Source organism: Procambarus clarkii, chromosome 91 (assembly GCF_040958095.1).
Source record: "Procambarus clarkii isolate CNS0578487 chromosome 91, FALCON_Pclarkii_2.0, whole genome shotgun sequence".
Taxonomy (NCBI): Eukaryota; Metazoa; Arthropoda; class Malacostraca; order Decapoda; family Cambaridae; genus Procambarus; species Procambarus clarkii.
This window is the reverse complement of record NC_091240.1, coordinates 4288296-4314696: the sequence shown is the minus strand read 5'-3', so window position 1 is coordinate 4314696 and position 26401 is coordinate 4288296. Positions and strand designations below refer to the sequence as shown.

The window sequence follows — 26401 nt, the reverse complement described above, 5'->3', positions numbered from 1 at the left end:
TGTACCCTGTATTATGTTCAAGATCCTCATTTTACCGTACCTGAGTACCTGGAATTTATCACTGTTAAACATCACGTTATTTTCTTATGCCCCGTCGAAAACTTTATTAATATCTGCTTGTAGTGTTGCAATGTCCTCAGCAGAGGTAATATTGATGCTATGTCATATGTTTTGGTTTTCGTGTTTTGTGTATTCCTTCAATTTTCAGAAATCTCGCCTGCTCTGAAGGGGGAAGCGAGGACCGAGCAGTACTCAGGGGACTTTATTATTATTATTATTTTCTACCACAGACGTGGCCACACATTTACAATGCTAACCAGCATATATACATTTCCTTCTGTCCTCCATGGACCGGGTTAGGGATGTGTTAAACATATAGTTCAAGGGTTTATTGAACGTGAAGGGATCCCGGGATTTGAACGTTCTCATAATGTTCCTCGCCCGTCCACCTCCACCTTCCCAGCTGCGTCTCCTGCTCCACTCTCCACTTTCACACTCAACCGCAAAAATAGAAAACAAAAAGAAATTACAAAAGTGGTGGAGAAACACTGGCCAGGAGTTTGTACTACGTGGTGGAGAAACACTGGCCAGGAGTTTGTACTACGTGGTGGAGAAACACTGGCCAGGAGTTTGTACTACGTGGTGGAGAAACACTGGCCAGGAGTTTGTACTACGTGGTGGAGAAACACTGGCCAGGAGTTTGTACTACGTGGTGGAGAAACACTGGCCAGGAGTTTGTACTACGTGTGTTGGGGCCACTACCCCAGTACTCGCCTAATTGTGCTTGCGGGGATTGAGCTCTGGCTCTTTGGTCCCGCCTCTCAACTGTCAATCAACTAGTGTACAGATTCCTGAGCCTATTGGGCTCTATCATATCTACATTTGAAACTGTGTATGGAGTCAGCCTCCACCACATCACTTCCTAGTGCATTCCATTTATTAACTACTCTGACACTGAAAAAATTCTTTCTAACGTCTCTGTGGCTCATCTGTGTCCACCCTGTGGCTCATCTTTGTCCACCCTGTCAATTCCCCTGAGAATTTTGTAGGTGGTTATCATGTCTCCCCTTACTCTTCTGTTTTCCAGGGATGTGAGGTTCAGCTCCTTTAGCCTTTCCTCGTAGCTCAATCCTCTCAGTTCCGGGACGAGCCTGGTGGCATACCGCTGAATCTTCTCTAACTTTGTCTTGTGTTTAACTAGGTATGGACTCCAGGCTGGAGCTGCATACTCCAGGATTGGTCTTACATAAGTGGTATACAGGGTTCTGAAAGATTCCTTACACAAGTTTCTGAAGGCAGTTCTTATGTTGGCCAGTCTAGCATATGCCGCTGATGATATTCTTTTGATGTGGGCCTCTGGGGACAGGTTCGGTGTGATATCAACCCCCAGATCCTTCTCTCTATTTGACTCTTGCAGGATTTCCCCTCCCAGATGATACCTTGTGTTCAGCCTCCTGCTCCCTTCGCCTAATTTCATCACCTTACACTTTCCCGAGTTGAACTTTAGCAGCCATTTTCTAGACCATTCCTCCAGTTTGTCCAGGTCATCCTGTAGTCTCTATCTTCATCCGTCTTGATTCTTCTCATAATTTTTGCATCATCAGCAAACATCGAGAGGAATGAGTCTATACCCTCTGGAAGATCGTTCACATATATTAGAAACAGGATGGGTCCAAGTACTGAGCCCTGTGGGACTCCGCTGGTGACATCTCGCCACTCTGATGTCTCCCCCCTCACCGTTACTCGCTGTTTCCTGTTGCTTAAGTACTCCCTTATCCACTGGAGCACCTTCCCCACCACCAGTGTTGGTGGTGGGGTGGTGGTGGGTCTGAGGGTGGAGGGTGGCCAGTGTGTGGGGGGCGGGGAAGGAGCAGTGTGTGGGGGGCGGGGAAGGAGCAGTGTGTGGGGGGCGGGGAAGGAGCAGTGTGTGGGGGCGGGGAAGGAGCAGTGTGTGGGGGCGGGGAAGGAGCAGTGTGTGGGGGCGGGGAAGGAGCAGTGTGTGGGGGCGGGGAAGGAGCAGTGTGGGGGGGCGGGGAAGGAGCAGTGTGTGGGGGCGGGGAAGGAGCAGTGTGTGGGGGCGGGGAAGGAGCAGTGTGTGGGGGCGGGGAAGGAGCAGTGTGGGGGGGCGGGGAAGGAGCAGTGTGGGGCGGGGCGGGGAAGGAGCAGTGTGGGGGGGGGAAGGAGCAGTGTGTGGGGGCGGGGAAGGAGCAGTGTGTGGGGGCGGGGAAGGAGCAGTGTGTGGGGGCAGGGAAGGAGCAGTGTGGGGGGGGGGGAAGGAACAGTGTGTGGGGGCGGGGAAGGAGCAGTGTGGGGGGGGGCGGGGAAGGAGCAGTGTGTGGGGGCGGGGAAGGAGCAGTGTGGGGGGGCGGGGAAGGAGCAGTGTGTGGGGGGCGGGGAAGGAGCAGTGTGTGGGGGCGGGGAAGGAGCAGTGTGGGGGCGGGGAAGGAGCAGTGTGGGGGGGGGGGGCGGGGAAGGAGCAGTGTGGGGGGGGGGGCGGGGAAGGAGCAGTGTGTGGGGGCGGGGAAGGAGCAGTGTGTGGGGGCGGGGAAGGAGCAGTGTGGGGGGGGCGGGGAAGGAGCAGTGTGGGGGGGGCGGGGAAGGAGCAGTGTGTGGGGGCGGGGAAGGAGCAGTGTGTGGGGGCGGGGAAGGAGCAGTGTGTGGGGGCGGGGAAGGAGCAGTGTGTGGGGGCGGGGAAGGAGCAGTGTGGGGGGGGGCGGGGAAGGAGCAGTGTGGGGGGGGGCGGGGAAGGAGCAGTGTGTGGGGGCGGGGAAGGAGCAGTGTGGGGGGGGCGGGGAAGGAGCAGTGTGTGGGGGCGGGGAAGGAGCAGTGTGGGGGGGGCGGGGAAGGAGCAGTGTGTGGGGGCGGGGAAGGAGCAGTGTGTGGGGGCGGGGAAGGAGCAGTGTGGGGGCGGGGAAGGAGCAGTGTGTGGGGGCGGGGAAGGAGCAGTGTGGGGGGGCGGGGAAGGAGCAGAGTGTGAGGGGGGCGGGGAAGGAGCAGTGTGTGGGGGGGGGAAGGAGCAGTGTGGGGGGGCGGGGAAGGAGCAGTGTGTGGGGGCGGGGAAGGAGCAGCGTGTGGGGGCGGGGAAGGAGCAGTGTGGGGGGGGCGGGGAAGGAGCAGAGTGTGAGGGGGGCGGGGAAGGAGCAGTGTGTGGGGGGGGGGGGGAAGGAGCAGTGTGGGGGGGCGGGGAAGGAGCAGTGTGGGGGGGCGGGGAAGGAGCAGTGTGGGGGAGGGGCGGGGAAGGAGCAGTGTGGGGGGGGGGAAGGAGGTCATGAATGTAGGTCTCCAGCACACAACCTTCCTACTTGTTTACCAGCGAGGACCACAACTAAGGTCCCCCGGTGTGAGTGACCGCCAGTGACCACACCGTCACTGGCTCCCCACACGGACCACTGAGACTAAGACAGGTCCCTCACGGACCACTCAGACCATGACAAGCTCCGTGACCAGCAACACACGACAATCTTGACCAGCAACACCAGACAACCAGAGGTACAGACGCATGTTACCAGGCTTGGGAAACGTCATTTTCTTTTCTGAAAAGCTCCAGATGAGAAAATGTCTGCACTGGTGAGAAATGCCAAACAAACCACCGCAAGTGCAGGCGATGAGTCACAATAACGTGGCTAAAGTAAGTTGACCAGACCACACACTAGAACGTAAAAGGACGACGACGTTTCGGTCCGTGCGGGACCATTCTCAAGTCGACAATCGATTTGAGAATGGTCCAGGACGGACCGAAACGTCGTCGTCCCTTCACCTTCTAGTGTGTGGTCTGGTCAACACCGCAAGTGGACACGAGGCAAAGTGAAATTTACACCAGATCCTCCATTTTATCATCCTTCTATCATGCAGGAAGCAACGCACATCTATGGATCATCCAATAAGGTTAGCAGGTTTCTAGACGTTACCACTGCTAGCTCTAGTCTAGGGTACAAGTGGGACCAATACTAGAACGTCTCCTGGCTGTTGGTCCGGTGAACCAGGCTGTTGGACGCAGCCTGACGCATGCATCACAGTCTGGCTGATCAGGTATTACCTGGAGGTGTTTATAAAGTTCTCTCACAGAAGCAAAAACATGTAAAAGACCTGGGAATTATGGAAAGAAAATGATAGGATGGATCACGAGAACGTTCAAATCCAGGGATCCCACGTTTGTGTAATACTGTTTAAGTCACTAATGCTGTCCCACCTCGAGTGCTGCTCGGTACTCACTCACCCTTCCAGAGCGGGAGATATTTCTGAACTAGAGGGAATACAGAGGACATATACGGCACCCATAGACACGATAAAACACCTAAATTATTGGAACCGTCTCAAAGCTCCCAAAATGTACTCCATGTAAAGGAGACGAGAGAGATACCAAATAATATATATATATGGACGATACTGGAGGACCAGGTCCCAAATTTGCACAGTAAAATAACAACATACTGGAGCGAAAGATACGGAAGGAAATGCAGATTGTGCCTGTGGCACCTCTGCTCCTCCGAGGAGCAGAGGTGCCACAGGCACAAACACAGTACTGTCTGAGGGAAGTATCAGGGGGAAAGCGCCAAGCCATTACCACTATATAGCCCTGGGAAGGGGTCAGGACAAGGATTTGGGATGGGACGGGGGGAGAAAGAATGGTGCTCAACCATATAGACGGTCGGGGATTGAACGCCGACCTGCATGAAGGGAACAGTACTGTCTGAACATCAGCAGATAACTTGCTAACCCTGCCATGCTCGTCCAGATCTTTCAGGGTGGCCAGTGGCCCCGGGTGTATTTCCCTTGCCAGCAGGGCCTGAAGAAAGGGAACAGTTACTGTGTTCACCACACTGTGTGGAGTAACTAGGGGGTTTGGGGGTCACTGGAACGCCAGCAAGTAGATGGCCGCTGAGTGCAGGTAATGGTCTCCCCCTCGCCTGCTTGCTGGGGGGTTGGAAGGGGGGAAGGCAGGAAGTGTCTCTAGGTACATCGATCAGTGACGTGTTACCTGGTGAGTACTCCAGACCAAGTACCCGTAAACTCCTACCTTACCTATGGTTTACCTGTAGTAAACTTGGAAAGTTACCTGCCCCCTCCACCGGGCTGGGGCTCTGCTTGTGATATCTTGATCTGAAAGGTGGTTTGCTTGTAAGGGACTGCAGGCACACGTGTCCACTACATCCTGGCGGGTCCGGCACTTACCTGGAGCATACCTGGAGAGGGTCTCGAGAGTTCTTCTATTCCCCGAGCCCGGTTGCACAAGTAGGAAACGCAAGAATAGAACCAGTGAGGAGCAGAGGTGCCATAGGTACAATCACACAGCACTTCCTGCAAAATTTGTCCAATTGTCTCTTGAATATCGCCATTTGTGTTCCGGCAATGTTTCCTACATTTAGAGGAAGGAGGTTGAAGAGATGTTCACTGTATGAACACCTCTCATGTTCATACAATGTTCTCTGTGTCTATGACGCATCCACTCTTCACTCAGGGGTCTAGTCTGCATTTCCCGCCATATCTTTCGCGCCAGCAAGTTATTTTGGTGTGCATGTTTGGGACCCGACGCTCCAGTATCATCCATGTATACATTATGTGACGTCTTCCACCCTTTCCAGAGTACAATTTGACTGCTTTAAGCTTTCCCTCGGGCTCCAGCAGCCCTCCCTCCCCACCTTCCCTCGGGCTCCAGCAGCCCTCCCCACCCTCCCTCGGGCTCCAGCAGCCCTCCCTCCCCACCTTCCCTCGGGCTCCAGCAGCCCTCCCCACCCTCCCTCGGGCTCCAGCAGCCCTCCCTCCCCACCTTCCCTCGGGCTCCAGCAGCCCTCCCCACCCTCCCTCGGGCTCCAGCAGCCCTCCCTCCCCACCTTCCCTCGGGCTCCAGCAGCCCTCCCCACCTTCCCTCGGGCTCCAGCAGCCCTCCCTCCCCACCTTCCCTCGGGCTCCAGCAGCCCTCCCTCCCCACCTTCCCTCGGGCTCCAGCAGCCCTCCCTCCCCACCTTCCCTCGGGCTCCAGCAGCCCTCCCTCCCCACCCTCCCTCGGGCTCCAGCAGCCCTCCCTCCCCACCTTCCCTCGGGCTCCAGCAGCCCTCCCTCCCCACCTTCCCTCGGGCTCCAGCAGCCCTCCCTCCCCACCTTCCCTCGGGCTCCAGCAGCCCTCCCTCCCCACCTTCCCTCGGGCTCCAGCAGCCCTCCCTCCCCACCTTCCCTCGGGCTCCAGCAGCCCTCCCTCCCCACCTTCCCTCGGGCTCCAGCAGCCCTCCCTCCCCACCTTCCCTCGGGCTCCAGCAGCCCTCCCTCCCCACCTTCCCTCGGGCTCCAGCAGCCCTCCCTCCCCACCTTCCCTCGGGCTCCAGCAGCCCTCCCTCCCCACCTTCCCTCGGGCTCCAGCAGCCCTCCCTCCCCACCTTCCCTCGGGCTCCAGCAGCCCTCCCTCCCCACCCTCCCTCGGGCTCCAGCAGCCCTCCCTCCCCACCTTCCCTCGGGCTCCAGCAGCCCTCCCCACCTTCCCTCGGGCTCCAGCAGCCCTCCCTCCCCACCTTCCCTCGGGCTCCAGCAGCCCTCCCTCCCCACCTTCCCTCGGGCTCCAGCAGCCCTCCCTCCCCACCTTCCCTCGGGCTCCAGCAGCCCTCCCCACCCTCCCTCGGGCTCCAGCAGCCCTCCCCACCCTCCCTCGGGCTCCAGCAGCCCTCCCCACCCTCCCTCGGGCTCCAGCAGCCCTCCCCACCCTCCCTCGGGCTCCAGTAGAAAATAACTCCCTCTCAAGAGCAAGTATAACTCCCCCTTCTCTCAAGTCATCTCCATATTGCCTTGCAAGTGCTCTTTCGTAAGAATTCGCAAAGCAATCCGCTGCAATTTTTCCAGGTCCAACAAGCCTGACTTTCCACTTGCATTGGCTGAAGTGCCGATGATGCCAACCTACAGCGGAAGGAAGGTTGCCATTACAGGTTAATGAGACCTTCCTGGGGCATGGGTACCCCCCCTAGCTTCTGGTGAGACTGTTGGAGGTTGAAGACAGCCTGCTGGAGGTTGGAGACAGCCTGCTGGAGGCTGGAGACAGCCTGCTGGAGGCTGGAGACAGGCTGCTGGAGGGTGGAGACAGGCTGCTGGAGGTTGGAGACAGCCTGCTGGAGGCTGGAGACAGCCTGCAGGAGGCTGGAGACAGGCTGCTGGAGGGTGGAGACAGCCTGCTGGAGGGTGGAGACAGCCTGCTGGAGGGTGGAGACAGGCTGCTGGAGGTTGGAGACAGCCTGCTGGAGGCTGGAGACAGGCTGCTGGAGGGTGGAGACAGCCTGCTGGAGGGTGGAGACAGCCTGCTGGAGGGTGGAGACAGGCTGCTGGAGGGTGGAGACAGGCTGCTGGAGGTTGGAGACAGGCTGCTGGAGGGTGGAGACAGGCTGCTGGAGGGTGGAGACAGGCTGCTGGAGGGTGGAGACAGGCTGCTGGAGGTTGGAGACAGGCTGCTGGAGGTTGGAGACAGGCTGCTGGAGGTTGGAGACAGCCTGCTGGAGGCTGGAGACAGCCTGCAGGAGGCTGGAGACAGCCTGCAGGAGGCTGGAGACAGGCTGCTGGAGGGTGGAGACAGCCTGCTGGAGGGTGGAGACAGGCTGCTGGAGGTTGGAGACAGGCTGCTGGAGGTTGGAGACAGGCTGCTGGAGGTTGGAGACAGCCTGCTGGAGGCTGGAGACAGCCTGCTGGAGGCTGGAGACAGCCTGCTGGAAGTTGGAGACAGCCTGCTGGAGGTTGGAGACAGCCTGCTGGAGGGTGGAGACAGCCTGCTGGAGGCTGGAGACAGCCTGCTGGAGGTTGGAGACAGCCTGCTGGAGGTTGGAGACAGCCTGCTGGAGGTTGGAGACAGGCTGCTGGAGGGTCGAGACAGCCTGCTGGAGGCTGGAGACAGCCTGCTGGAGGCTGGAGACAGCCTGCAGGAGGCTGGAGACAGGCTGCTGGAGGTTGGAGACAGCCTGCTGGAGGTTGGAGACAGGCTGCTGGAGGCTGGAGACAGGCTGCTGGAGGGTCGAGACAGCCTGCTGGAGGGTCGAGACAGCCTGCTGGAGGCTGGAGACAGCCTGCTGGAGGCTGGAGACAGCCTGCTGGAGGCTGGAGACAGGCTGCTGGAGGGTGGAGACAGGCTGCTGGAGGGTGGAGACAGGCTGCTGGAGGGTGGAGACAGGCTGCTGGAGGGTGGAGACAGGCTGCTGGAGGGTGGAGACAGGCTGCTGGAGGGTGGAGACAGGCTGCTGGAGGGTGGAGACAGGCTGCTGGAGGGTGGAGACAGGCTGCTGGAGGGTGGAGACAGGCTGCAGGAGGTTGGAGACAGCCTGCTGGAGGGTGGGATGAACAACCCTGCGGGTTTTCTTCCTACTAGGGAGGGTGTTGTACACGCGGTCATGTACAACACCCCACTACATGTTACACTTAGCTCTCCGGGGCAAAATTAAAAATTAACTGGTGGGAGAGCCAGCCAGAGACCAAACTGGTGAGAGGAGATTACCAAACTGGTGAGAGGAGATTACCAAACTGGTGAGAGGAGATTACCAAACTGGTGAGAGGAGATTACCAAACTGGTGAGAGGAGATTACCAAACTGGACCACAAAACCAGGAAAGAAAGTTGTCACAAGGGGTTATCTTGAGGTTATCTTGAGATGATTTCGGGGCTTTAGTGTCCCCGCGGCCCGGTCCTCGACCAGGCCTCCACCCCCCAGGAAGCAGCCCGTGACAGCTGACTAACACCCAGGCACCTATTTTACTGCTAGGTAACAGGGGCATAGGGTGAAAGAAACTCTGCCCATTGTTTCTCGCCGGCGCCCGGGATCGAACCCGGGACCACAGGATCACAAGTCCAGTGTGCTGTCCGCTCGGCCGACCGACCGGGGTAGTTATATAGGTACAGTAGCAACGTTTGTGCCTTACCCGGTCCACGAACCTGGAGATGCTCCGTTCTCTGCCCCAACCCCCCCACGGTCTCTTCAGCTAGTTTAGACCACACAGGTACAGTCAAGAAAATTTAGTTTAGCTCCCCCACTTCACGAACCTGAATGGTCTCATTTTCTTTGTTGACATGGATATTGCGATACATTTGTATCATATTTATACTACAAATTCTTCCCACTCTCCCTAACAATTCTCTCGTGGTTATTAATAGCTTTTCAACACGCTTTTATAGCCTACTCACCTCAAGGGGGCCTAATGTATTGCTTAAGAGTAAGATAAATGGTTATACCAGATCCCACACAACAGCTCAGACACCCAATTATTTTAATTGGGCCAAGTAATTTATGTAAAGTTGCAAAGACTTCCCCTCAAATAAGGCCCGCCCGTCCTCGAGTGAAGGCTGCAACCAATGGCGCGCCTCTGTACAGACAGTAATGACTTACCTCTGTACATGCAGTAATGGCTTACCGCTGTACAGGCAGTAATGGCTTACCGCTGTACATGCCGGGAGCGCCTAGTTACTCACCTGGCCTGTGTGGCCATACTCCTGGCACCGTGCCAACCTGGCACTGGGTCAGGCAGGGCGAGGCTTGGGGCCAGGCTTGGGGGCGGGGCTGGACTAGGAAGACAGCAGCAGTACAAGTAAAACTTGGCCGTTCAACGGCTAAACATACTGCTGCTGCCGTCAGTGGTGGCGGATTTCCTACACACAAACACGCGCCTCGGGCCGGGCTTGGGGAGTAGAAGAACTCCCAGAACCCCATCAAGCAGGTATATGTGGGCCTGCGGGCCGCTCCAAGCAACAGCCTGGTGGACCAAACTCTCACAAGTCAAGCCTGGCCTCGGGGCCGGGCTTGGGGGGTAGAACAACTCCCAGAACCTCATCAACGCGCCAATCTCAAAGAATCAGAGAGATATCTCCCGTCACGCAGGGTGCAGTCGCACCTCCACAGATCTCCAGTATCAGCTCTTGATACTGGTAATGGCTTAAAAGGGCACCACTTACGGGCTATTCATGCCCGTGTCACCTTTTGGGTGGCTTAATCTTCATCAATCAATCATCAACGCGCACATATCCTCCATACGCAAGAGGCCACACACACCCCGCGTAGTGTTTGCGTTCACACAAGTAACCATACGCGCACCAAGCATCAGTACGCACACGTTCCTATATCCCGGACCATCATTTAGGCTGTAATTTCTGGACTGGATACTAACAGGGGCTCTTGTTAGTGACGCCCCCCTTTGTTTACCTCACTACAGCACAAGCACCCACTGCTGGCGTAGCCTGCTTTGTACCTGGCTGTATTCTGAGATTATCTACCTGGTTGATACCTGGTTGATGGGGTTCTGGGAGTTGTTCTACTCCCCAAGCCCGGCCCGAGGCCAGGCTTGACTTGTGAGAGTTTGGTCCACCAGGCTGTTGCTTGGAGCGGCCCGCAGACCCACATACCCACCACAGCCCGGTTGGTCCGGCACTCCTTGGAGGAATAAATCTAGTTTCCTAGATTTATCTAGTCGTAAATCCAGTTTCCCTACTTTATCAATTCATATCGTTATCTAATTACAGCAGGGTAAGAGATGGGGGAGGGGGGGGGACATGCATCCTTCAATACAAGCAGCAGCCCCCAAGCTCAGCCTTCCACAACAGCATTTGTCGTGGAGTTATTTTCACCACGAGGCCTGATCGACGACCGGGCCGCGGGGACGCTAAGCCCCGGAAGCACCTCAAGGTATGTAGTCAGCTTCCCTTCTTACCTCCCTTCCTCTCGAGGCCTTTTACAGCCTCCCTTACACCCCCCCCCCAATGGGGTAAGGTAGTCTGTCCCCCCCCCCCCGGCTTCAGGGGTCAGGTTGAGACAGCCGGCGGCGGCGCGCGCACCAATCTACTTGTCGTGGAAATATCCCTCCAATTACAGCAGAAAAACTCGTGAGTGATTTCCTCCACCATTGAATATATTTACTAACCCGAGAAGCTGTTTGTCCTTGACGCCTTTATCAACCCCCCGAGGAGCGGGGGAAAGGAGTCTTAAACCCCCTCCCTCACCCCCCCTACCCCCACTACTACCTACCTACCTACCTTGGGGATCAATGACCTCGCGGCCCGCTCTCCGACCAGGCCTCCCGGTTGGTCATCTGGTCATCCAGGCTGTTGGATGCGGCTGCTCGCAGCCTGACGTACGAATCACAGCCTGGTTGATCAGGTATTCCTTGGAGGTGTTTAGAGATAAACACTTCCGGAGAGTTTACCTTCCAGACCCTAAGTTTACCTCTAATTGGTCGAGTTTTTCTTCTACACAAGACCCTGCTTATTCGAAGGTCACGCTCGGTGTTACCTTACCTTGATCGGTGAGGCTGTTGCTGGCAGCATCCTGTAAAAGACCCCTCCCCCCCCCTCCCCCAAACCAAGCCATGGAGGGTGTTTAGAGGGGTAGAAATAGCCTAAGCTACTCTATCCCTTTGAGATGTATTTCTTTCTTGTCTCAATAAACATACTTGAATTTTTAGGAAATGTAGATGTTTATCTCTCAAAATGTTTGAAAATATGTTTATTGTTTGTGATGTGTGTATATGTATGTATTAACACGATGTACTGAACGGGGTGAGAATACCTTGAGCTACCTCATCCCTTTGTGTGTATTTTACCTCAATAAACTTATTTCAATTTCAATACTTGAATTTGAACCTGGAGGGTGTTACTAGTGAAGGCAGCCGCGGGTACTCACGTAATCTGACCATCTCGTCCTCAGTGAACTTGGAGGTGTCGCTGTCTTCGTTGAAGATGTGGTAGTCGATGTTCTCGCAGTAGGTCTCCACCGGGGACAGGTACAGCTCCACTGGCGAGGAAACACACCTTAATTACACACCACACAGGTAAACACCACACGGGTTAATACCACACAGGTAAACAACACACAGGTTAACACCACAGGTTAACACCACAGGTAACCATAGCACATTAACCAACGCTCAACACCAAAGGTATATACACACTTCATCACACCAGGGCAAGTGAGATCATAAGATCATTCACAATCGACTTGAGAATGGTCCAGGACGAACTGAAACGTCGTCGTCCCTTCAACTTCTAGTGTGTCGTCTGGTCATCATCATAAGGAGGATGATAATGTCCTATTTTGTACATCCATCAACTTTCCATCAACTCTTGACTCGTCGGTATGTACAGTGGAGGCCTCGCTTCTTGCCGGACCGGAGTTCGATCCCCGATAGTCCAAGAGACTGGGACCCCATTCCTTCCCTCCGTCATATCCCAGGCCGAATCATTCACCATCGACTTGAGAATGGTCCAGGACGGACTGAAACGTCGTCGTCCCTTCACTTTCTAGTGTGTGGTCTGGTCAACATATCACAGCTCCGTGTACGCATATATCTCTTCCAAATGCTATAGTCATACTGGTTTAGCAATGCTGCATATGGCAACCATGCAACACTAGCACCAACCACCACCACTACCACCACCACCACAACCACAATCGCCGCCGGGGCTTTCACTGCACAGCCCCGTTCTCTTGATTTGCCACTCCGTAAAAAATCCAACCCCCTAGCCTAATCAGAAACGAGTGAGCCTAAGCAACCCACCTAACCTATCGAGTTCGATGCATAGAAAACGTAGATATATGTGGGCCGATAAAAATAGCAGGTTGCATTTTTAAAGTTGGTTACCGTAACGTACAAAATAGGAACTATTAGTTGAGAGGACGAGTACCACATTCCCCGCGAGGACTGGTAGAGTCTGGCAGACCCAGCAAGGCCCAGCAAGGCCCAGGAAGGCCCAGAAAGGCTCAGGAAGGCCCAGCAAGGCCGAGGAAGGCCCAGCAAGGCCCAGCAACACAGAAGGCAACACTAGGTTTACACTGTGTGGAGGAAAATGTACACAACGCCTACCACACAAGGTTGAGGAGGTATGGAGTGGAAAGTGTATGGTGAGGGAGCGAGAGGAGGGGCGAGGAGTGAGGTCTGGCTCCCTCCCCTGCACCTCACCCACCACAACACCTACAGCCGCCACCTGAAGGCCAGGAGCCCTGTAATCACAACCCACCGCGGGGCTGAGCATTAGGTGGCCGGAGTGGCCGCCACAGCCAGTCAACCCGCCCACCCGCGTCTCAGCACCTACCATAAGAATAGTCAAGCTGGAATGTCGTCGACTCCTGCAGCGTCACTGTTTCCCACAATACTAACCCCCCACCTCACAATTACCCCTACAACCGCCCCCTCCCTCTCTATCCTCCAACTATCCTCCCCACCCACACCAACCACCCATCATTCCTCCAGTCACCCCTGGTCACAGACCGGGGGCGGCCGGTGACCACGTATGGTAGGTCTTCCATGTATGGTTCTGTGAATGCCAGGTCTACCGCCACTGTTTTCGCGAATGCTAAGTTGCGGTAAGAAACTTCTTTCTTACGAAACTTCTTTCGTGAATACTAAGTCGACTGCTACGGCGTGAGCGGCCCCCCAGGATCAACAGTCATAGCTGTAAGTAGACCCATCCACCTCCACCCCATCTCACTTACCCAGTTTCCTTACCCTCGTGTTTACCTTGCAATTGCCTTTCACCGTAGCAACACAGCAGAGGGCCTTCAGACCCAGGGGCCCTGTTACAAGTCTAATATTACTAGCATTTCCCACGTCCTTCAAGGAGTCCCGGGGATCACTGAACTCCCTTATCACCCACCTCTCCCCCACACTGCCATGTTTCTGACCAACCCTACGGTTGACGGCTCACTCAACCAGACTGTTGGCGCTTGCAGCCCTCTGCCAGCGCCGCGTGGTGAATAAGACTAGAGCCTGAGGAGTGTACGACCAGAGCACGACCAGAGCACGACCAGGACTCCACCACCTCTGCCCGAGCGGTCCCATCAACCACTCCAAACGGCTTGGAGTGGTTCTTAAGCAAAATCAACTTCTTACGCAAAAAACAACTTTCCTCCAAACTTTCAGTAAATTCCTCTACCGTAAATATTTCATCGGCTTTCACAATCCCTCGAGATGTCCTTCAATGAGGAGGACACATCCCTCCCGCGCCACAGGGTTCGGGGGGGACACCATGTCATGTATGTCAGGAGGGTGACCCGGGGCGGCCCACACCTGCTGCAGTGTTGGTAACCTCAACGCCGCACAGGTAGGTATCCTCAGCCTGTCATGCAAGGATAGTACGTACAGTTACTATTAATGGTAGTACACATTGTGGAGTGTTCCATAGGTAAAAGAACAAGGCGACAGCCAAAGCCTAACCTTTCTTAGATCTAATACACACATGTACTGATTTAGGCCTAGGAATACTTATTTAGGCCTAGGAATACTTATTTAGGCCTAGGAATATTTATTTAGGCCTAGGACATACTATATTTTGTTTATAATTACGTTGTTTCACCTTTTTGTTATGCCCTTTAGAATCCCAACAGCATAAAATAAACTTGTTGAAGAATAAGAGTTCACATTTTTGAGCAACTCAACCATAGTAGCTAAGGATATTGTCATTTATGGAGGCTGGCTTGTGATTCTTAAGTCTCGGGTTGACTATTGTTATCTTGAGGTTATCTTGAGATGATTTCGGGGCTTAGCGTCCCCGCGGCCCGGTCCTCGACCAGGCCTCCTTTTTGTTACACACCCCCAGGAAGCAGCCCGTAGCAGCTGTCTAATTCCCAGGTACCTATTTACTACTAGGCATCAGGGTGAATGAAACTTTTTGGCCATTTGTCTCCGCCTCCACCGGGGATCGAACCCGGAGCCTCAAGACTACAAATCCGAAGTGCTGTCCACTCAGCTGTCAGGTGCCCCTGACAGCTGCCTAAGAAATAAGCAATATTTCTAATATTGAAATAGGCAATATTAGACTTATAAATAGCCTAAGCCTAATAGATATAGCCTAGTGGCCTAAAATAATAATAATACCCTGACTGTTGCATACGATATCTTGTACTTATTTCTGATTACTAACGATAAATAGAACAGCGGTAAAGGAGGAAAGAGCGGAGGAGGAGGAGGGAGATGGACCAGGCAGGGAGCCGGTCGGCCAAGCAGACAGCACGCTGGACTTGTGATCCTGTCGTCCTGGGTTCGATCCCAGGCGCCGGCGAGAAACAATGGGCAGAGTTTCTTTCACCCTATGCCCCTGTTACCTAGCAGTAAAATAGGTACCTGGGTGTTAGTCAGCTGTCACGGGCTGCTTCCTGGGGGGTGGAGGCCTGGTCGAGGACCGGTCCGCGGGGACAATAAAAAGCCCCGAAATCATCTCAAGATAACCTCAAGATAGCCCCACATCACATATCTAATCACTGGTGGGGGGGGGGGTTAGAAATAGCCTAAGCTACTCTATTCCTTTGAGATGTATTTCTTTCTTGTCTCAATAAACATGAACTTGAACTAATCACGTGCAGTTCACACCATCTCCATCACTTCCGGATGGGTCCATCTCCATACGTAGTGATGGCGGCACGCCCACACGCCAACAATGAGCACTCAGCCTTCACAACCAACAGTCATTACGAGCCATTAGCGAGGTAATTAGCATAGCAATGAGCGAGCGCTGTAATGCAGCGCGGGCCGAGCCCTGCCTCAACCCGCAGCCTCACTACACACAACACCCCAGCTTACCGTTGTACACCCCTACACCCTGACGCTCACCAGGGCTGACGTTTTAACACTACACGCCCCACACACCCTACTTCCTCCTCCTCGTCCCCCCCCCATCCTGGTCCCCCCCTCCTCCCCCTTCCTCTTCGTCCCCTCTCCTCCTCCTCCCCCTCGTCCTCCTCCTCCCCCCTCCTCCTCGTCCCCCCTTCCTCCTTTCCCCCCCTTCCTCCTCGTCCCTCCTCCTCCTCGTCCTCCTCCTCCTCGTCCCTCCTCCTCCTCGTCCCTCCTCCTCCTCGTCCCCCCTCCTCCTCGTCCCTCCTCCTCCTCGTCCCCCCTCCTCCTCGTCCCCCCTCCTCCTCGTCCCCCTCCTCCTCGTCCCCCCTTCCTCCTTTCCCCCCCTTCCTCCTCGTCCCTCCTCCTCCTCGTCCCTCATCCTCCTCGTCCCCCCTCCTCCTCGTCCCCCCTCCTCCTCGTCCCCCCTCCTCCTCGTCCCTCCTCCTCCTCGTCCCTCCTCCTCCTCCTCCTCGTCCCCCCTCCTCCTCGTCCCCCCTTCCTCCTCGTCCCTCCTCCTCCTCGTCCCTCCTCCTCCTCGTCCCTCCTCCTCCTCGTCCTCCTCCTCCTCGTCCCTCCTCCTCCTCGTCCCTCCTCCTCCTCGTCCCTCCTCCTCCTCGTCCCTCCTCCTCCTCGTCCCTCCTCCTCCTCGTCCCTCCTCCTCCTCGTCCTCCTCCTCCTCGTCCCTCCTCCTCCTCGTCCCTCCTCCTCCTCGTCCCTCCTCCTCCTCGTCCTCCTCCTCCTCGTCCCTCCTCCTCCTCGTCCCCCCTTCCTCCTTTCCCCCCTTCCTCCTCGTCCCTCCTCCTCCTCGTCCCTCCTCCTCCTCGTCCCTCCTCCTCCTCGTCCCTCCTCCTCCTCGTCCTCCTCCTCCTCGTCCCTCCTCCTCCTCGTCCCTCCTCCTCCTCGTCCCTCCTCCTCCTCGTCCTCCTCCTCCTCGTCCCTCCTCCTCCTCGTCCCTCCTCCTCCTCGTCCTCCTCCTCCTCGTCCCTCCTCCTCCTCGTCCCCCTCCTCCTCGTCCCCCCTCCTCCTCGTCCCCCCTTCCTCCTTTCCCCCCCTTCCTCCTCGTCCCTCCTCCTCCTCGTCCCTCCTCCTCCTCGTCCCTCCTCCTCCTCGTCCTCCTCCTCCTCGTCCTCCTCCTCCTCGTCCCTCCTCTTCCTCGTCCCTCCTCCTCCTCGTCCCCCCTCCTCCTCGTCCCCCTCCTCCTCCTCCTCGTCCCCCCTTCCTCCTCTTCACAGTTCTACGTATCAGTGTTTACGGGGAAGTGAGGTCCAGCACTTCTAGGCCTCGCCTGTTAGCCTCGTACCTGCTGCGGTTCAATTTAACTATTCTGACTTTCTAATTCAGAATTTTCAAATTCTTTCAAATTGACGCTGGCTCTTTTAGGGGTCCGGCTACTGGGGAAACTCTTACGAGGGAAGGGGCAGGAATTATCAGGGGAAAGCGTCAAGTCATTACGACTATACAGCACTGGTAAGGGGGAGGAATTATCAGGGGAAAGCGCCAAGTCATTACGACTATACAGCCCTGGGAAAGGGGGGGTCAGGATAAGGATTATGGGTGACGGGGGGGGGGGGGTAAGGAATGGTTCCTTACACTTGAATGGTCGGGGATTGAACGCCGACCTGCATGAAGCTAGACCGTCGCTCTACCGTCCAGCCCATGTGGTTGGACAAGGCGCATTAACTCAACATTGTGTTCATTTTTACATCCTTCCATCATCACCTCCTTAACTTTATACAAAAAAATAATAATACAAATATTAAAGCTCAACTCCCCCCCCCCCATCCCTCTCACGAGATATAAAAGATATTGGTATTTAGGCAACTGACAGTGATGAAACACGTAAGTTGAGCGCCAACAATAAAGATAAGCATCAGTACTGGCGACACCCGCGCCACGACACGCAGTCCCAGCGGGGACACTCAACTTGTCAGGTTCATGAATAGACATGAGAGAGAAAATGATGCTTTATCAATCATCAGGTGACCCACAGCTGAAAAGACGGTGCCCAGGAGCTGAAGCTCAACCATGAAGGTACAACTAGGTACAAGGGCCCCTGAATCCTCTTCCTCCGGACTCAGGGTCCGGTGGAAGAGGCCATACCGGTGCCATGGTCCGGTGGAAGAGGCCATACCGAGCCATGGTCCGGTGGAAGAGGCCATACCGGTGCCATGTTCCGGTGGAAGAGGCCATACCGGTGCCATGGTCCGGTGGAAGAGGCCATACCGAGCCATGGTCCGGTGGAAGAGGCCATACCGGTGCCATGTTCCGGTGGAAGAGGCCATACCGGTGCCATGGTCCGGTGGAAGAGGCCATACCGGTGCCATGGTCCGGTGGAAGAGGCCATACCGAGCCATATTCCATTACAGAGAGCGTTGCAGAGGTCGGAGGGTTGGAGAGGAGGTGTGTAATGCCGGGGGTGGCGGGCTTAAAGCATCAGTGGGAGGTGGAGGGTTGGAAGAGGTGAGGAGTCTTCTCACGTCCACGCTGCAACCTTCACTTGCAAAACACTTGAAAAGATTCTCATGGTGTTGAGAAACAATGAGTGTGACTATGTAGTGAGGCGTGTAGCGGTGGTGGTGGAGGTGCCGAGCGTCGCGTGGTGTGGCGTGGTGTGGTGTGGTAGTGGTGTGGTAGTGGTGTGGTAGTGGTGTGGTAGTGGTGTGGTAGTGGTGTGGTAGTGGTGTGGTAGTGGTGTGGTAGTGGTGTGGTGTGGTGTGGTGTGGTGTGGTGTGGTGTGGCGTGGTGTGGCGTGGTGTGGCGTGGTGTGGTGTGGCGTGGTTGTGGTGATGGTGTGGCGTGCCGTCACAAGCGTTGCTCTTGTGAGCGGCTCGTGGCAGGACAGATCACCCACTTGTACCACAAGGATCTACTTCAGTTCTTGGACGTTCGGGGATTAAACGCCGACCTGCATGAAGCGAGACCGTCGCTCTACCGTCCAGCCCAAGTGGTTGGGTTGACAGTGAAGGTGACATTAACACCAGCGTGTTGCTAACTCCACATGACCCCTCCCACCTCCTAGCCTCCACTCCCTCCCTGCCTCCCTCCACTCAAAGCAGACGTCCCCCACTTGGTAACAACATAGTTACGGAAGTGGTTTAATGCGGGTGTCGAGCCGCACGTACGTGTATCTGGCGGTGGCGGAGACGGCCACCGCGGGAACACAACCCTTAATCACTAAGATATGACAAACGGTCGTGGCTTCCATTTTCCAGCGCTGGCCCAACTTACCAAACCGGTTGGTGGTAATTCCGTTCCCCGTCCCTCCCCCCGCAGACATCACTCCGAGGCTAACCATAGCCCGTGCTTCTTGCCCCGCTCCTGTGCCAGGTAGGTTACGGGCTCACCATAGCCCGAGCTTCTTGCCCCGCTCCTGTGCCAGGTAAGTTACGGGCTCACCATAGCCCGTGCTACTTGCCCCGCTCCTGTGCCAGGTAGGTTACGGGCTCACCATAGCCCGTGCTACTTGGAACTTGTTCCGAGTAGCTGAATCTATAACAACAACATCCCCGCAGACTGCGCTGCACTAACGTCTCCCTGGACTACCGTCGTGCTTGTTAGGGTAACGAGTCCCGCAATTGACAGCTTTATCAACAAGGCGACAATTTCGTTGCGCTCTCGTCGCATGCAAGACGCAAGCAGTTGTGAACGTGTACACAGCCTGCAGTAAAACAGAAGAGAGTGGCTCTCATCTAAAGAAATTGAGAATTGAATTCTGTTTTTCTACGAAAAAGTTTCAGACGGATCCTTGAGCTTAATGCAGAACCAGGAATCATCAACAATTTAAGCCACCCCATACGAAACCTCTACATCTTTCCTCAATCATGTCGGCTTTGTTTACATCATTCAATTGTTTATGAGCTCCGACGCACTATAATGTTGCTTATAGCCCTAATAACCTCGGGTTGTAAAGCTTCCAAGCTCGTAAACGGATTAACAAATGTGAACGCCTTGATTAAAGAAAGATGTAAAGGTTTCGCACAAGTGGTTGATGAATCGTGGCCCAGGTGTACCTCCAAGTCCCAGTGCTTGGCGCTCGGAGTAAATTTCATAATCAAAACCAGGTAGAAGAGTTTAGTATATTATAGAGCTAACATGTGCGCCCCACCAGTAGTTACAAGTCTGCGCCACCAGTAGTTACAAGTCTGCGCCACCAGTAGTTACAAGTCTGCACCATCAGTAGTTACAAGTCTGCACCACCAGTAGTTACAAGTCTGCCCCACCAGTAGTTACAAGTCTGCACCACCAGTAGTTACAAGTCTGCCCCACCAGTAGTTACAAGTCTGCCCCACCAGTAGTTACAAGTCTGCACCACCAGTAGTTACAAGTCTGCCCCACCAGTAGTTACAAGTCTGCACCACCAGTAGTTACAAGTCTGCCCCACCAGTAGTTACAAGTCTGCCCCACCAGTAGTTACAAGTCTGCACCACCAGTAGTTACAAGTCTGCCCCACCAGTAGTTACAAGTCTGCACCACCAGTAGTTACAAGTCTGCACCACCAGTAGTTACAAGTCTGCACCACCAGTAGTTACAAGTCTGCACCACCAGTAGTTACAAGTCTGCACCACCAGCAGTTACAAGTCTGCACCACCAGTAGTTACAAGTCTGCACCACCAGTAGTTACAAGTCTGCACCACCAGTAGTTACAAGTCTGCACCACCAGTAGTTACAAGTCTGCACCACCAGTAGTTACAAGTCTGCACCACCAGTAGTTACAAGTCTGTACCACCAGTAGTTACAAGTCTGTACCACCAGTAGTTACAAGTCTGCACCACCAGTAGTTACAAGTCTGCACCACCAGTAGTTACAAGTCTGCACCACCAGTAGTTACAAGTCTGCACCACCAGTAGTTACAAGTCTGCACCACCAGTAGTTACAAGTCTGCGTCACCAGCAGTTACAAGTCTGCACCACCAGTAGTTACAAGTCTGCACCACCAGTAGTTACAAGTCTGCGTCACCAGCAGTTACAAGTCTGCGTCACCAGCAGTTACAAGTCTGCGTCACCAGCAGTTACAAGTCTGCACCACCAGTAGTTACAAGTCTGCGTCACCAGCAGTTACAAGTCTGCGTCACCAGCAGTTACAAGTCTGCACCACCAGTAGTTACAAGTCTGCACCACCAGCAGTTACAAGTCTGCACCACCAGTAGTTACAAGCCTGCACCACCAGTAGTTACAAGTCTGCACCACCAGTAGTTACAAGCCTGCACCACCAGTAGTTACAAGTCTGCACCACCAGTAGTTACAAGTCTGCACCACCAGCAGTTACAAGTCTGCACCACCAGTAGTTACAAGTCTGCACCACCAGCAGTTACAAGCCTGCGCCACGAGGCAAGACACGCCCTTAACCAGACAAAGGAAGCAGCCAAGAGACCCAACTGCATGTACCGAACAGTTGACATCTTCCCTCTACATGCTTCCCTCTACACGTTCTCTCCTCTCTCACGTCAACAAACCCTTCCTGCCCTCCGAACATCCATCTCAGCTGAGACATGTTACTTTCGTAAATTACCGTCGTCTAGCGGCTAGACAAGTCATCGGCGTGCCAAGTTTGGCACGCGTGCCAGAGGTTGCCCACCCCTGGTCTAGCCTATCTTCTCGCGGTCATTATCACAGATTAATGCGCACACTCTCCCTCCTCCACACTACCCGCACCGCCATCTTACCCGCACCGTCAAGTTACCCGCAAGCATCAAGATATCCGACGTTGGTCGGGTCAAGAGCACTGCTCCTGGAGGTTAGTCGGGTCAAAAACAGAGCACAATGGTCAATTAACCATCCTCTGTCTATCCAGACGCCTGCGCGCCCGAGCCAGAGAGACAGGGGGGACAGAGAGATAGACAGAGCGTACCTTGTTACCAATAATGCTATCCTGACTCCCTCTGTAAAGGCAATATCATTATCGTGCCTCCGAGCTGAGTGACAGCATGACGCCCAAGCCAAGGCCGCATGACGCAGTCAGAACTCTTGATGCCAAGAGGCAATTCAATTTTTATCTCCAACAACAGATGGCGTCCTTGTCGGCCCCGCCTCCCCGACCCAAATACCCGAGAGATTACTGCTCCCTGGACCCATTATGAACCCGAGCTTTGATTATCATGCACGCGAGTGTCAGTACTGACGTCTCTAGTTACTACAAGAGTGACGGCCTGTGTGGCAACAGGCTGTAGAGGGCGCTCTGAAGCCTCACATTTTGTCAACATCTCCACAAATATTTACAACTATTTCAACGCGCGGATTTATATATTTGAGGACGATGAGTCACAATAACGAGGCTAAAGTATGTTGACCAGACCACACACTAGAAGGTGAAGGGACGACGACATTTCGGTCCGTCCTGGACCATTTTCAAGTCGATTGAGAATGGTCCAGGACGGACCGAAACGTCGTCGTCCCTTCACCTTCTAGTGTGTGGTCTGGTCAACATATTTGAGGCGGAGGGGGACGACGCGAGAGGTACTGGTGATGGAATAATTATAAAAAATGGGAAATATAATATGAATGATGATAGCGGGCGGGCGCGGGGTGTCCGCCTTGCTGTCACAATGTGTGGGTGTGTCTGGTAGCTATGGTTGCTCTCTTTGGCGGGGAGGATATGGGTGAGGGAGGGGAGGACAGGAGCACAGGGTGAAAGGCAGAACTTCTCTAGGTTGAGGATAGAGGCACAAAAAATTGGAAGGTAGCAGTCCCCATTATTCCTGAGGGACACGACTTACTCCAGTTCCAAACAACAGATTTTGGTGTACGCACAAAGGTCCAGGGGTCAGATTCACGAAGCAGTTACACAGGTACTTACGAACGTGTACATCTTTCCTCAATCTTTGACGGCTTTGGTTACATTTATTAAACAGTTTACAAGCATGAAAACTTGCCAATCAACTGTTGTTATTGTTATAAACAGCCTCCTGGTGCTTCGGAGTTCATTAACTTTTTAATAATTGTAAACAAAGCCGCCAAAGATTGAGGAAAGATGTACAGGTTCGTAAATACTTGCGTAACTGCTCCAGGTCAATTACGAGCTATAGCTCCAAGAAATGCAACAAAAAACAGATGTCGTAGCGATGTCCTAATATCATTATTAACAACACAAATTGCATGCAATTTAGTTTCACTCGCGGCCAGAGACGAGTGGACTCGACTGGCTTGGTCCTCCCTGCATGCGCCTCATTAGCCAGTCACTGTTCCCTGGCAACCTTACACCCATGACCCCTGTCATGGGGGCCCTACACTACCCAAGATTCACCGCGGCCCCACACTATTCCGAGACCTCTTCTAGAGCCAGAGTTACTCGGGTTTTTGTACAGTCATCTGTAATTAACCAATTAAACAATTTCTTCTTAAGACACGACTAGAGAGCGGCAAACACGTCTGACGAATCACAGTCATTTAAACCGCACCCCATTAGAATGCATCCGGCAAAACGCGGCAATAAAACACTATGCAACACATTGCCAGTTGACATTATGCAACACTTTAAAAACAAAACAAAAACACCTGGAAGGTTACTAGGTTAGGTATGCTGGGAAGATCTCAGCCCACGAGACACATAACAAGGCTAGTTATGTTAACATTTGGGCACAGCGAAATCACAAGAAGGCGGAATGGGGAATACCTGGAGTGGGGTTCTGGGGGTTGGCCAGACCACACACTAGAAGGTAAAGGGACGACGACGTTTCGGTCCGTCCTGGACCATTCTCAAGTCGATTGTGATGAGGAAGAGAGAGAGAGAGAGAGAGAGAGAAGATTAAGCCACCCAAAAGGTGGCTTGGGCATGAATAGCCCGTAAGTGGTGGCCCTTTTGAGCCATTTCCAGTATCAATAGATGATACTGGAGATCTGTGGAGGTGCGACTGCACCCTGCGTGACGGGAGATGTCTCCCGTGTGATGAGGAGAATGTGATGAGGAGGTAGAGACAGACAATAAATAGGCACGAGAGAGAAGAGGAGCAAAGTAAGGTGTAGTAGTAGGAACTGCAGAGGGTTCTGGGGGTTCTTCTACTACCCCAGCCTGGGGCCCAGGGGGTTGACGTGTGGTAACCTAGTACAACTTAACTGAACCCCCAGCTCAACCCTCACAGGCACAATTAAGCGAGTTCCGTTGCCTGGAGCGCCCTGCAGGTCTAGATTCCCACTCCAGCCTGGTAGGTCTGGAACTTCTTGTAGGAGCCTGTACCTAAGGAACCCAGGGATACCGGTTCGAATCCTCCGCGTGGCCTGCGGGCCGCGCAAAAGTAGCAAGCATCCTGTTGGAATAAGGTGTCACAAGTCAAGCCTAGTCCCAGGCTGGGGCTTGGAGAGTATACACCCGCCCAACACAACACTCCAAGTGTGATCCAGGAACCAAGATATTGGTCTGGATGATCTAATTAAGGATTACCTTCCGCCTGGCAACACTACGGCAGGGTACAGGCACGTAGGGTACGGGCACGTAGGGTACGGGCACGTAGGGTACAGGCACGTAGGGTACAGGCACGTAGGGTAGGCACGTAGGGTACGGGCACGTAGGGTACGGGCACGTAGGGTACTACCTGGACCAAAGTTGGCTTTTTATGTTTAATAAAATACTCAAATCCGCTTCCGACCGGGGGAGGCTTAGGGAAACACATTATAATTCGTTCGCATGCATAGCGTTAGTATTACTGCATTAATCCACGATAATGTGTGTGTATTCGCCTAGTTGTGCTTGCGGGGGTTGAGCTCTGCGTCCCATCTCCCGCAAAGGTATTCCTTATTCCGACTTTTACCCAGTTATTCATTCCTCCATCCTTGCCCGTTGGCAGAGTTGTTGGTCTTCTGTTACTGGTAACAAACTGCGTACTCTTAAGGGTAGTGTGTCCCTGTGGCCTTCCTCCTACCACCGTAACTGGCGATGGGAAACAGCTCTGGCAAGGCTGCGTATTGGCCATACGCGCTTAACTCACGGACATTTAATGGAGCGCCGCCCGGCTCCTTATTGTCCTAACTGCATTGTCCCTCTTACAGTCGTGCATATCCTTGTTGAATGTCCTGACTTCCAAGACGAGCGTGTGTCTTGTTTTCCGACCGTCCCCCGCGGTCACTTTTCCCTCGATAGAATGAATTCCCCCTATAATTCGATAGATAGAATTCCCCCTTGGTGAATCGGATACTTTGATATCGTTCGCTTTATGCGTTTCAGTTCTCATATTGGCATCCTTGGTGATATTTAGCGCCCTCTGATTATTCCTCACATTGATGGTGCTACATAACCTTCCCGGCTTGGTGCCTTCTTTGATAATTACTTACTTTGCTCTTTCGGCCGCCTCTCAACTGTCAAGCCGTGTACTGTCTCATCCTGCTACTACTGTTCACATCTACTTCCACCAATGTTTATTCCATTGTGTCAATGTAAACATTCTTCCTATAACATGAGTAAATATTCCATGAGTAAATATCCACTCCCTCCCGTCTCTCTCTCTCTCACTCACACTAAACCTTTCAGTTATACACTTCATCAAATACACCAACTACAATAATGTGTGAGATATAACAGTTTTGGTTTCAGAAATTCTGTAATGGTTCTGGCCTTGTATATTCTCTCGAACGGATCAATCTTTACGGTAAATATGTACGTGTTGACACCAGCCCGTCCTCGTCAACACCAGCCCGTGCTCACCAACACCAGCCCGTCCTCGTCAACACCAGCCCGTCCTCATCAACACCAGCCCGTCCTCGTCAACACCAGCCCGTCCTCGTCAACACCAGCCCGTCCTCATCAACACCAGCCCGTCCTCATCAACACCAGCCCGTCCTCATCAACACCAGCCCGTCCTCGTCAACACCAACCCGTCCTCATCAACACCAGCCCGTCCTCATCAACACCAGCCCGTCCTCATCAACACCAACCCGTCCTCATCAACACCAGCCCGTCCTCATCAACACCAGCCCGTCCTCGTCAACACCAGCCCGTCCTCGTCAACACCAGCCCGTCCTCGTCAACACCAGCCCGTCCTCATCAACACCAGCCCGTCCTCATCAACACCAGCCCGTCCTCATCAACACCAGCCCGTCCTCGTCAACACCAGCCCGTCCTCGTCAACACCAGCCCGTCCTCATCAACACCAGCCCGTCCTCATCAACACCAGCCCGTCCTCATCAACACCAGCCCGTCCTCACCAACACCAGCCCGTCCTCACCAACACCAGCCCGTCCTCATCAACACCAGCCCGTCCTCACCAACACCAGCCCGTCCTCATCAACACCAGCCCGTCCTCATCAACACCAGCCCGTCCTCATCAACACCAGCCCGTCCTCACCAACACCAGCCCGTCCTCATCAACACCAGCCCGTCCTCATCAACACCAGCCCGTCCTCACCAACACCAGCCCGTCCTCGTCAACACCAGCCCGTCCTCGTCAACACCAGCCCGTCCTCATCAACACCAGCCCGTCCTCATCAACACCAGCCCGTCCTCACCAACACCAGCCCGTCCTCACCAACACCAGCCCGTCCTCACCAACACCAGCCCGTCCTCACCAACACCAGCCCGTCCTCACCAACACCAGCCCGTCCTCGTCAACACCAGCCCGTCCTCACCAACACCAGCCCGTCCTCACCAACACCAGCCCGTCCTCGTCAACACCAGCCCGTCCTCATCAACACCAGCCCGTCCTCATCAACACCAGCCCGTCCTCATCAACACCAGCCCGTCCTCACCAACACCAGCCCGTCCTCACCAACACCAGCCCGTCCTCATCAACACCAGCCCGTCCTCACCAACACCAGCCCGTCCTCACCAACACCAGCCCGTCCTCACCAACACCAGCCCGTCCTCACCAACACCAGCCCGTCCTCGTCAACACCAGCCCGTCCTCACCAACACCAGCCCGTCCTCACC

At 54.4% G+C, this 26401-nt stretch overlaps 1 protein-coding gene across 2 annotated transcripts in view; it reads right to left on the bottom strand.

Annotated features, from left to right (window-relative positions):
• The window catches only part of LOC123773937 (uncharacterized), a 106139-nt gene that overhangs the window by 23500 nt on the left and 56238 nt on the right, over positions 1-26401 (bottom strand). For both annotated transcript variants that reach the window (XM_045767921.2, XM_045767922.2), the window contains exon 3: positions 11626-11736. In XM_045767921.2, the coding sequence (XP_045623877.1) occupies positions 11626-11736 (111 nt within the window). The remainder of the gene's footprint in view (positions 1-11625; positions 11737-26401) is intronic.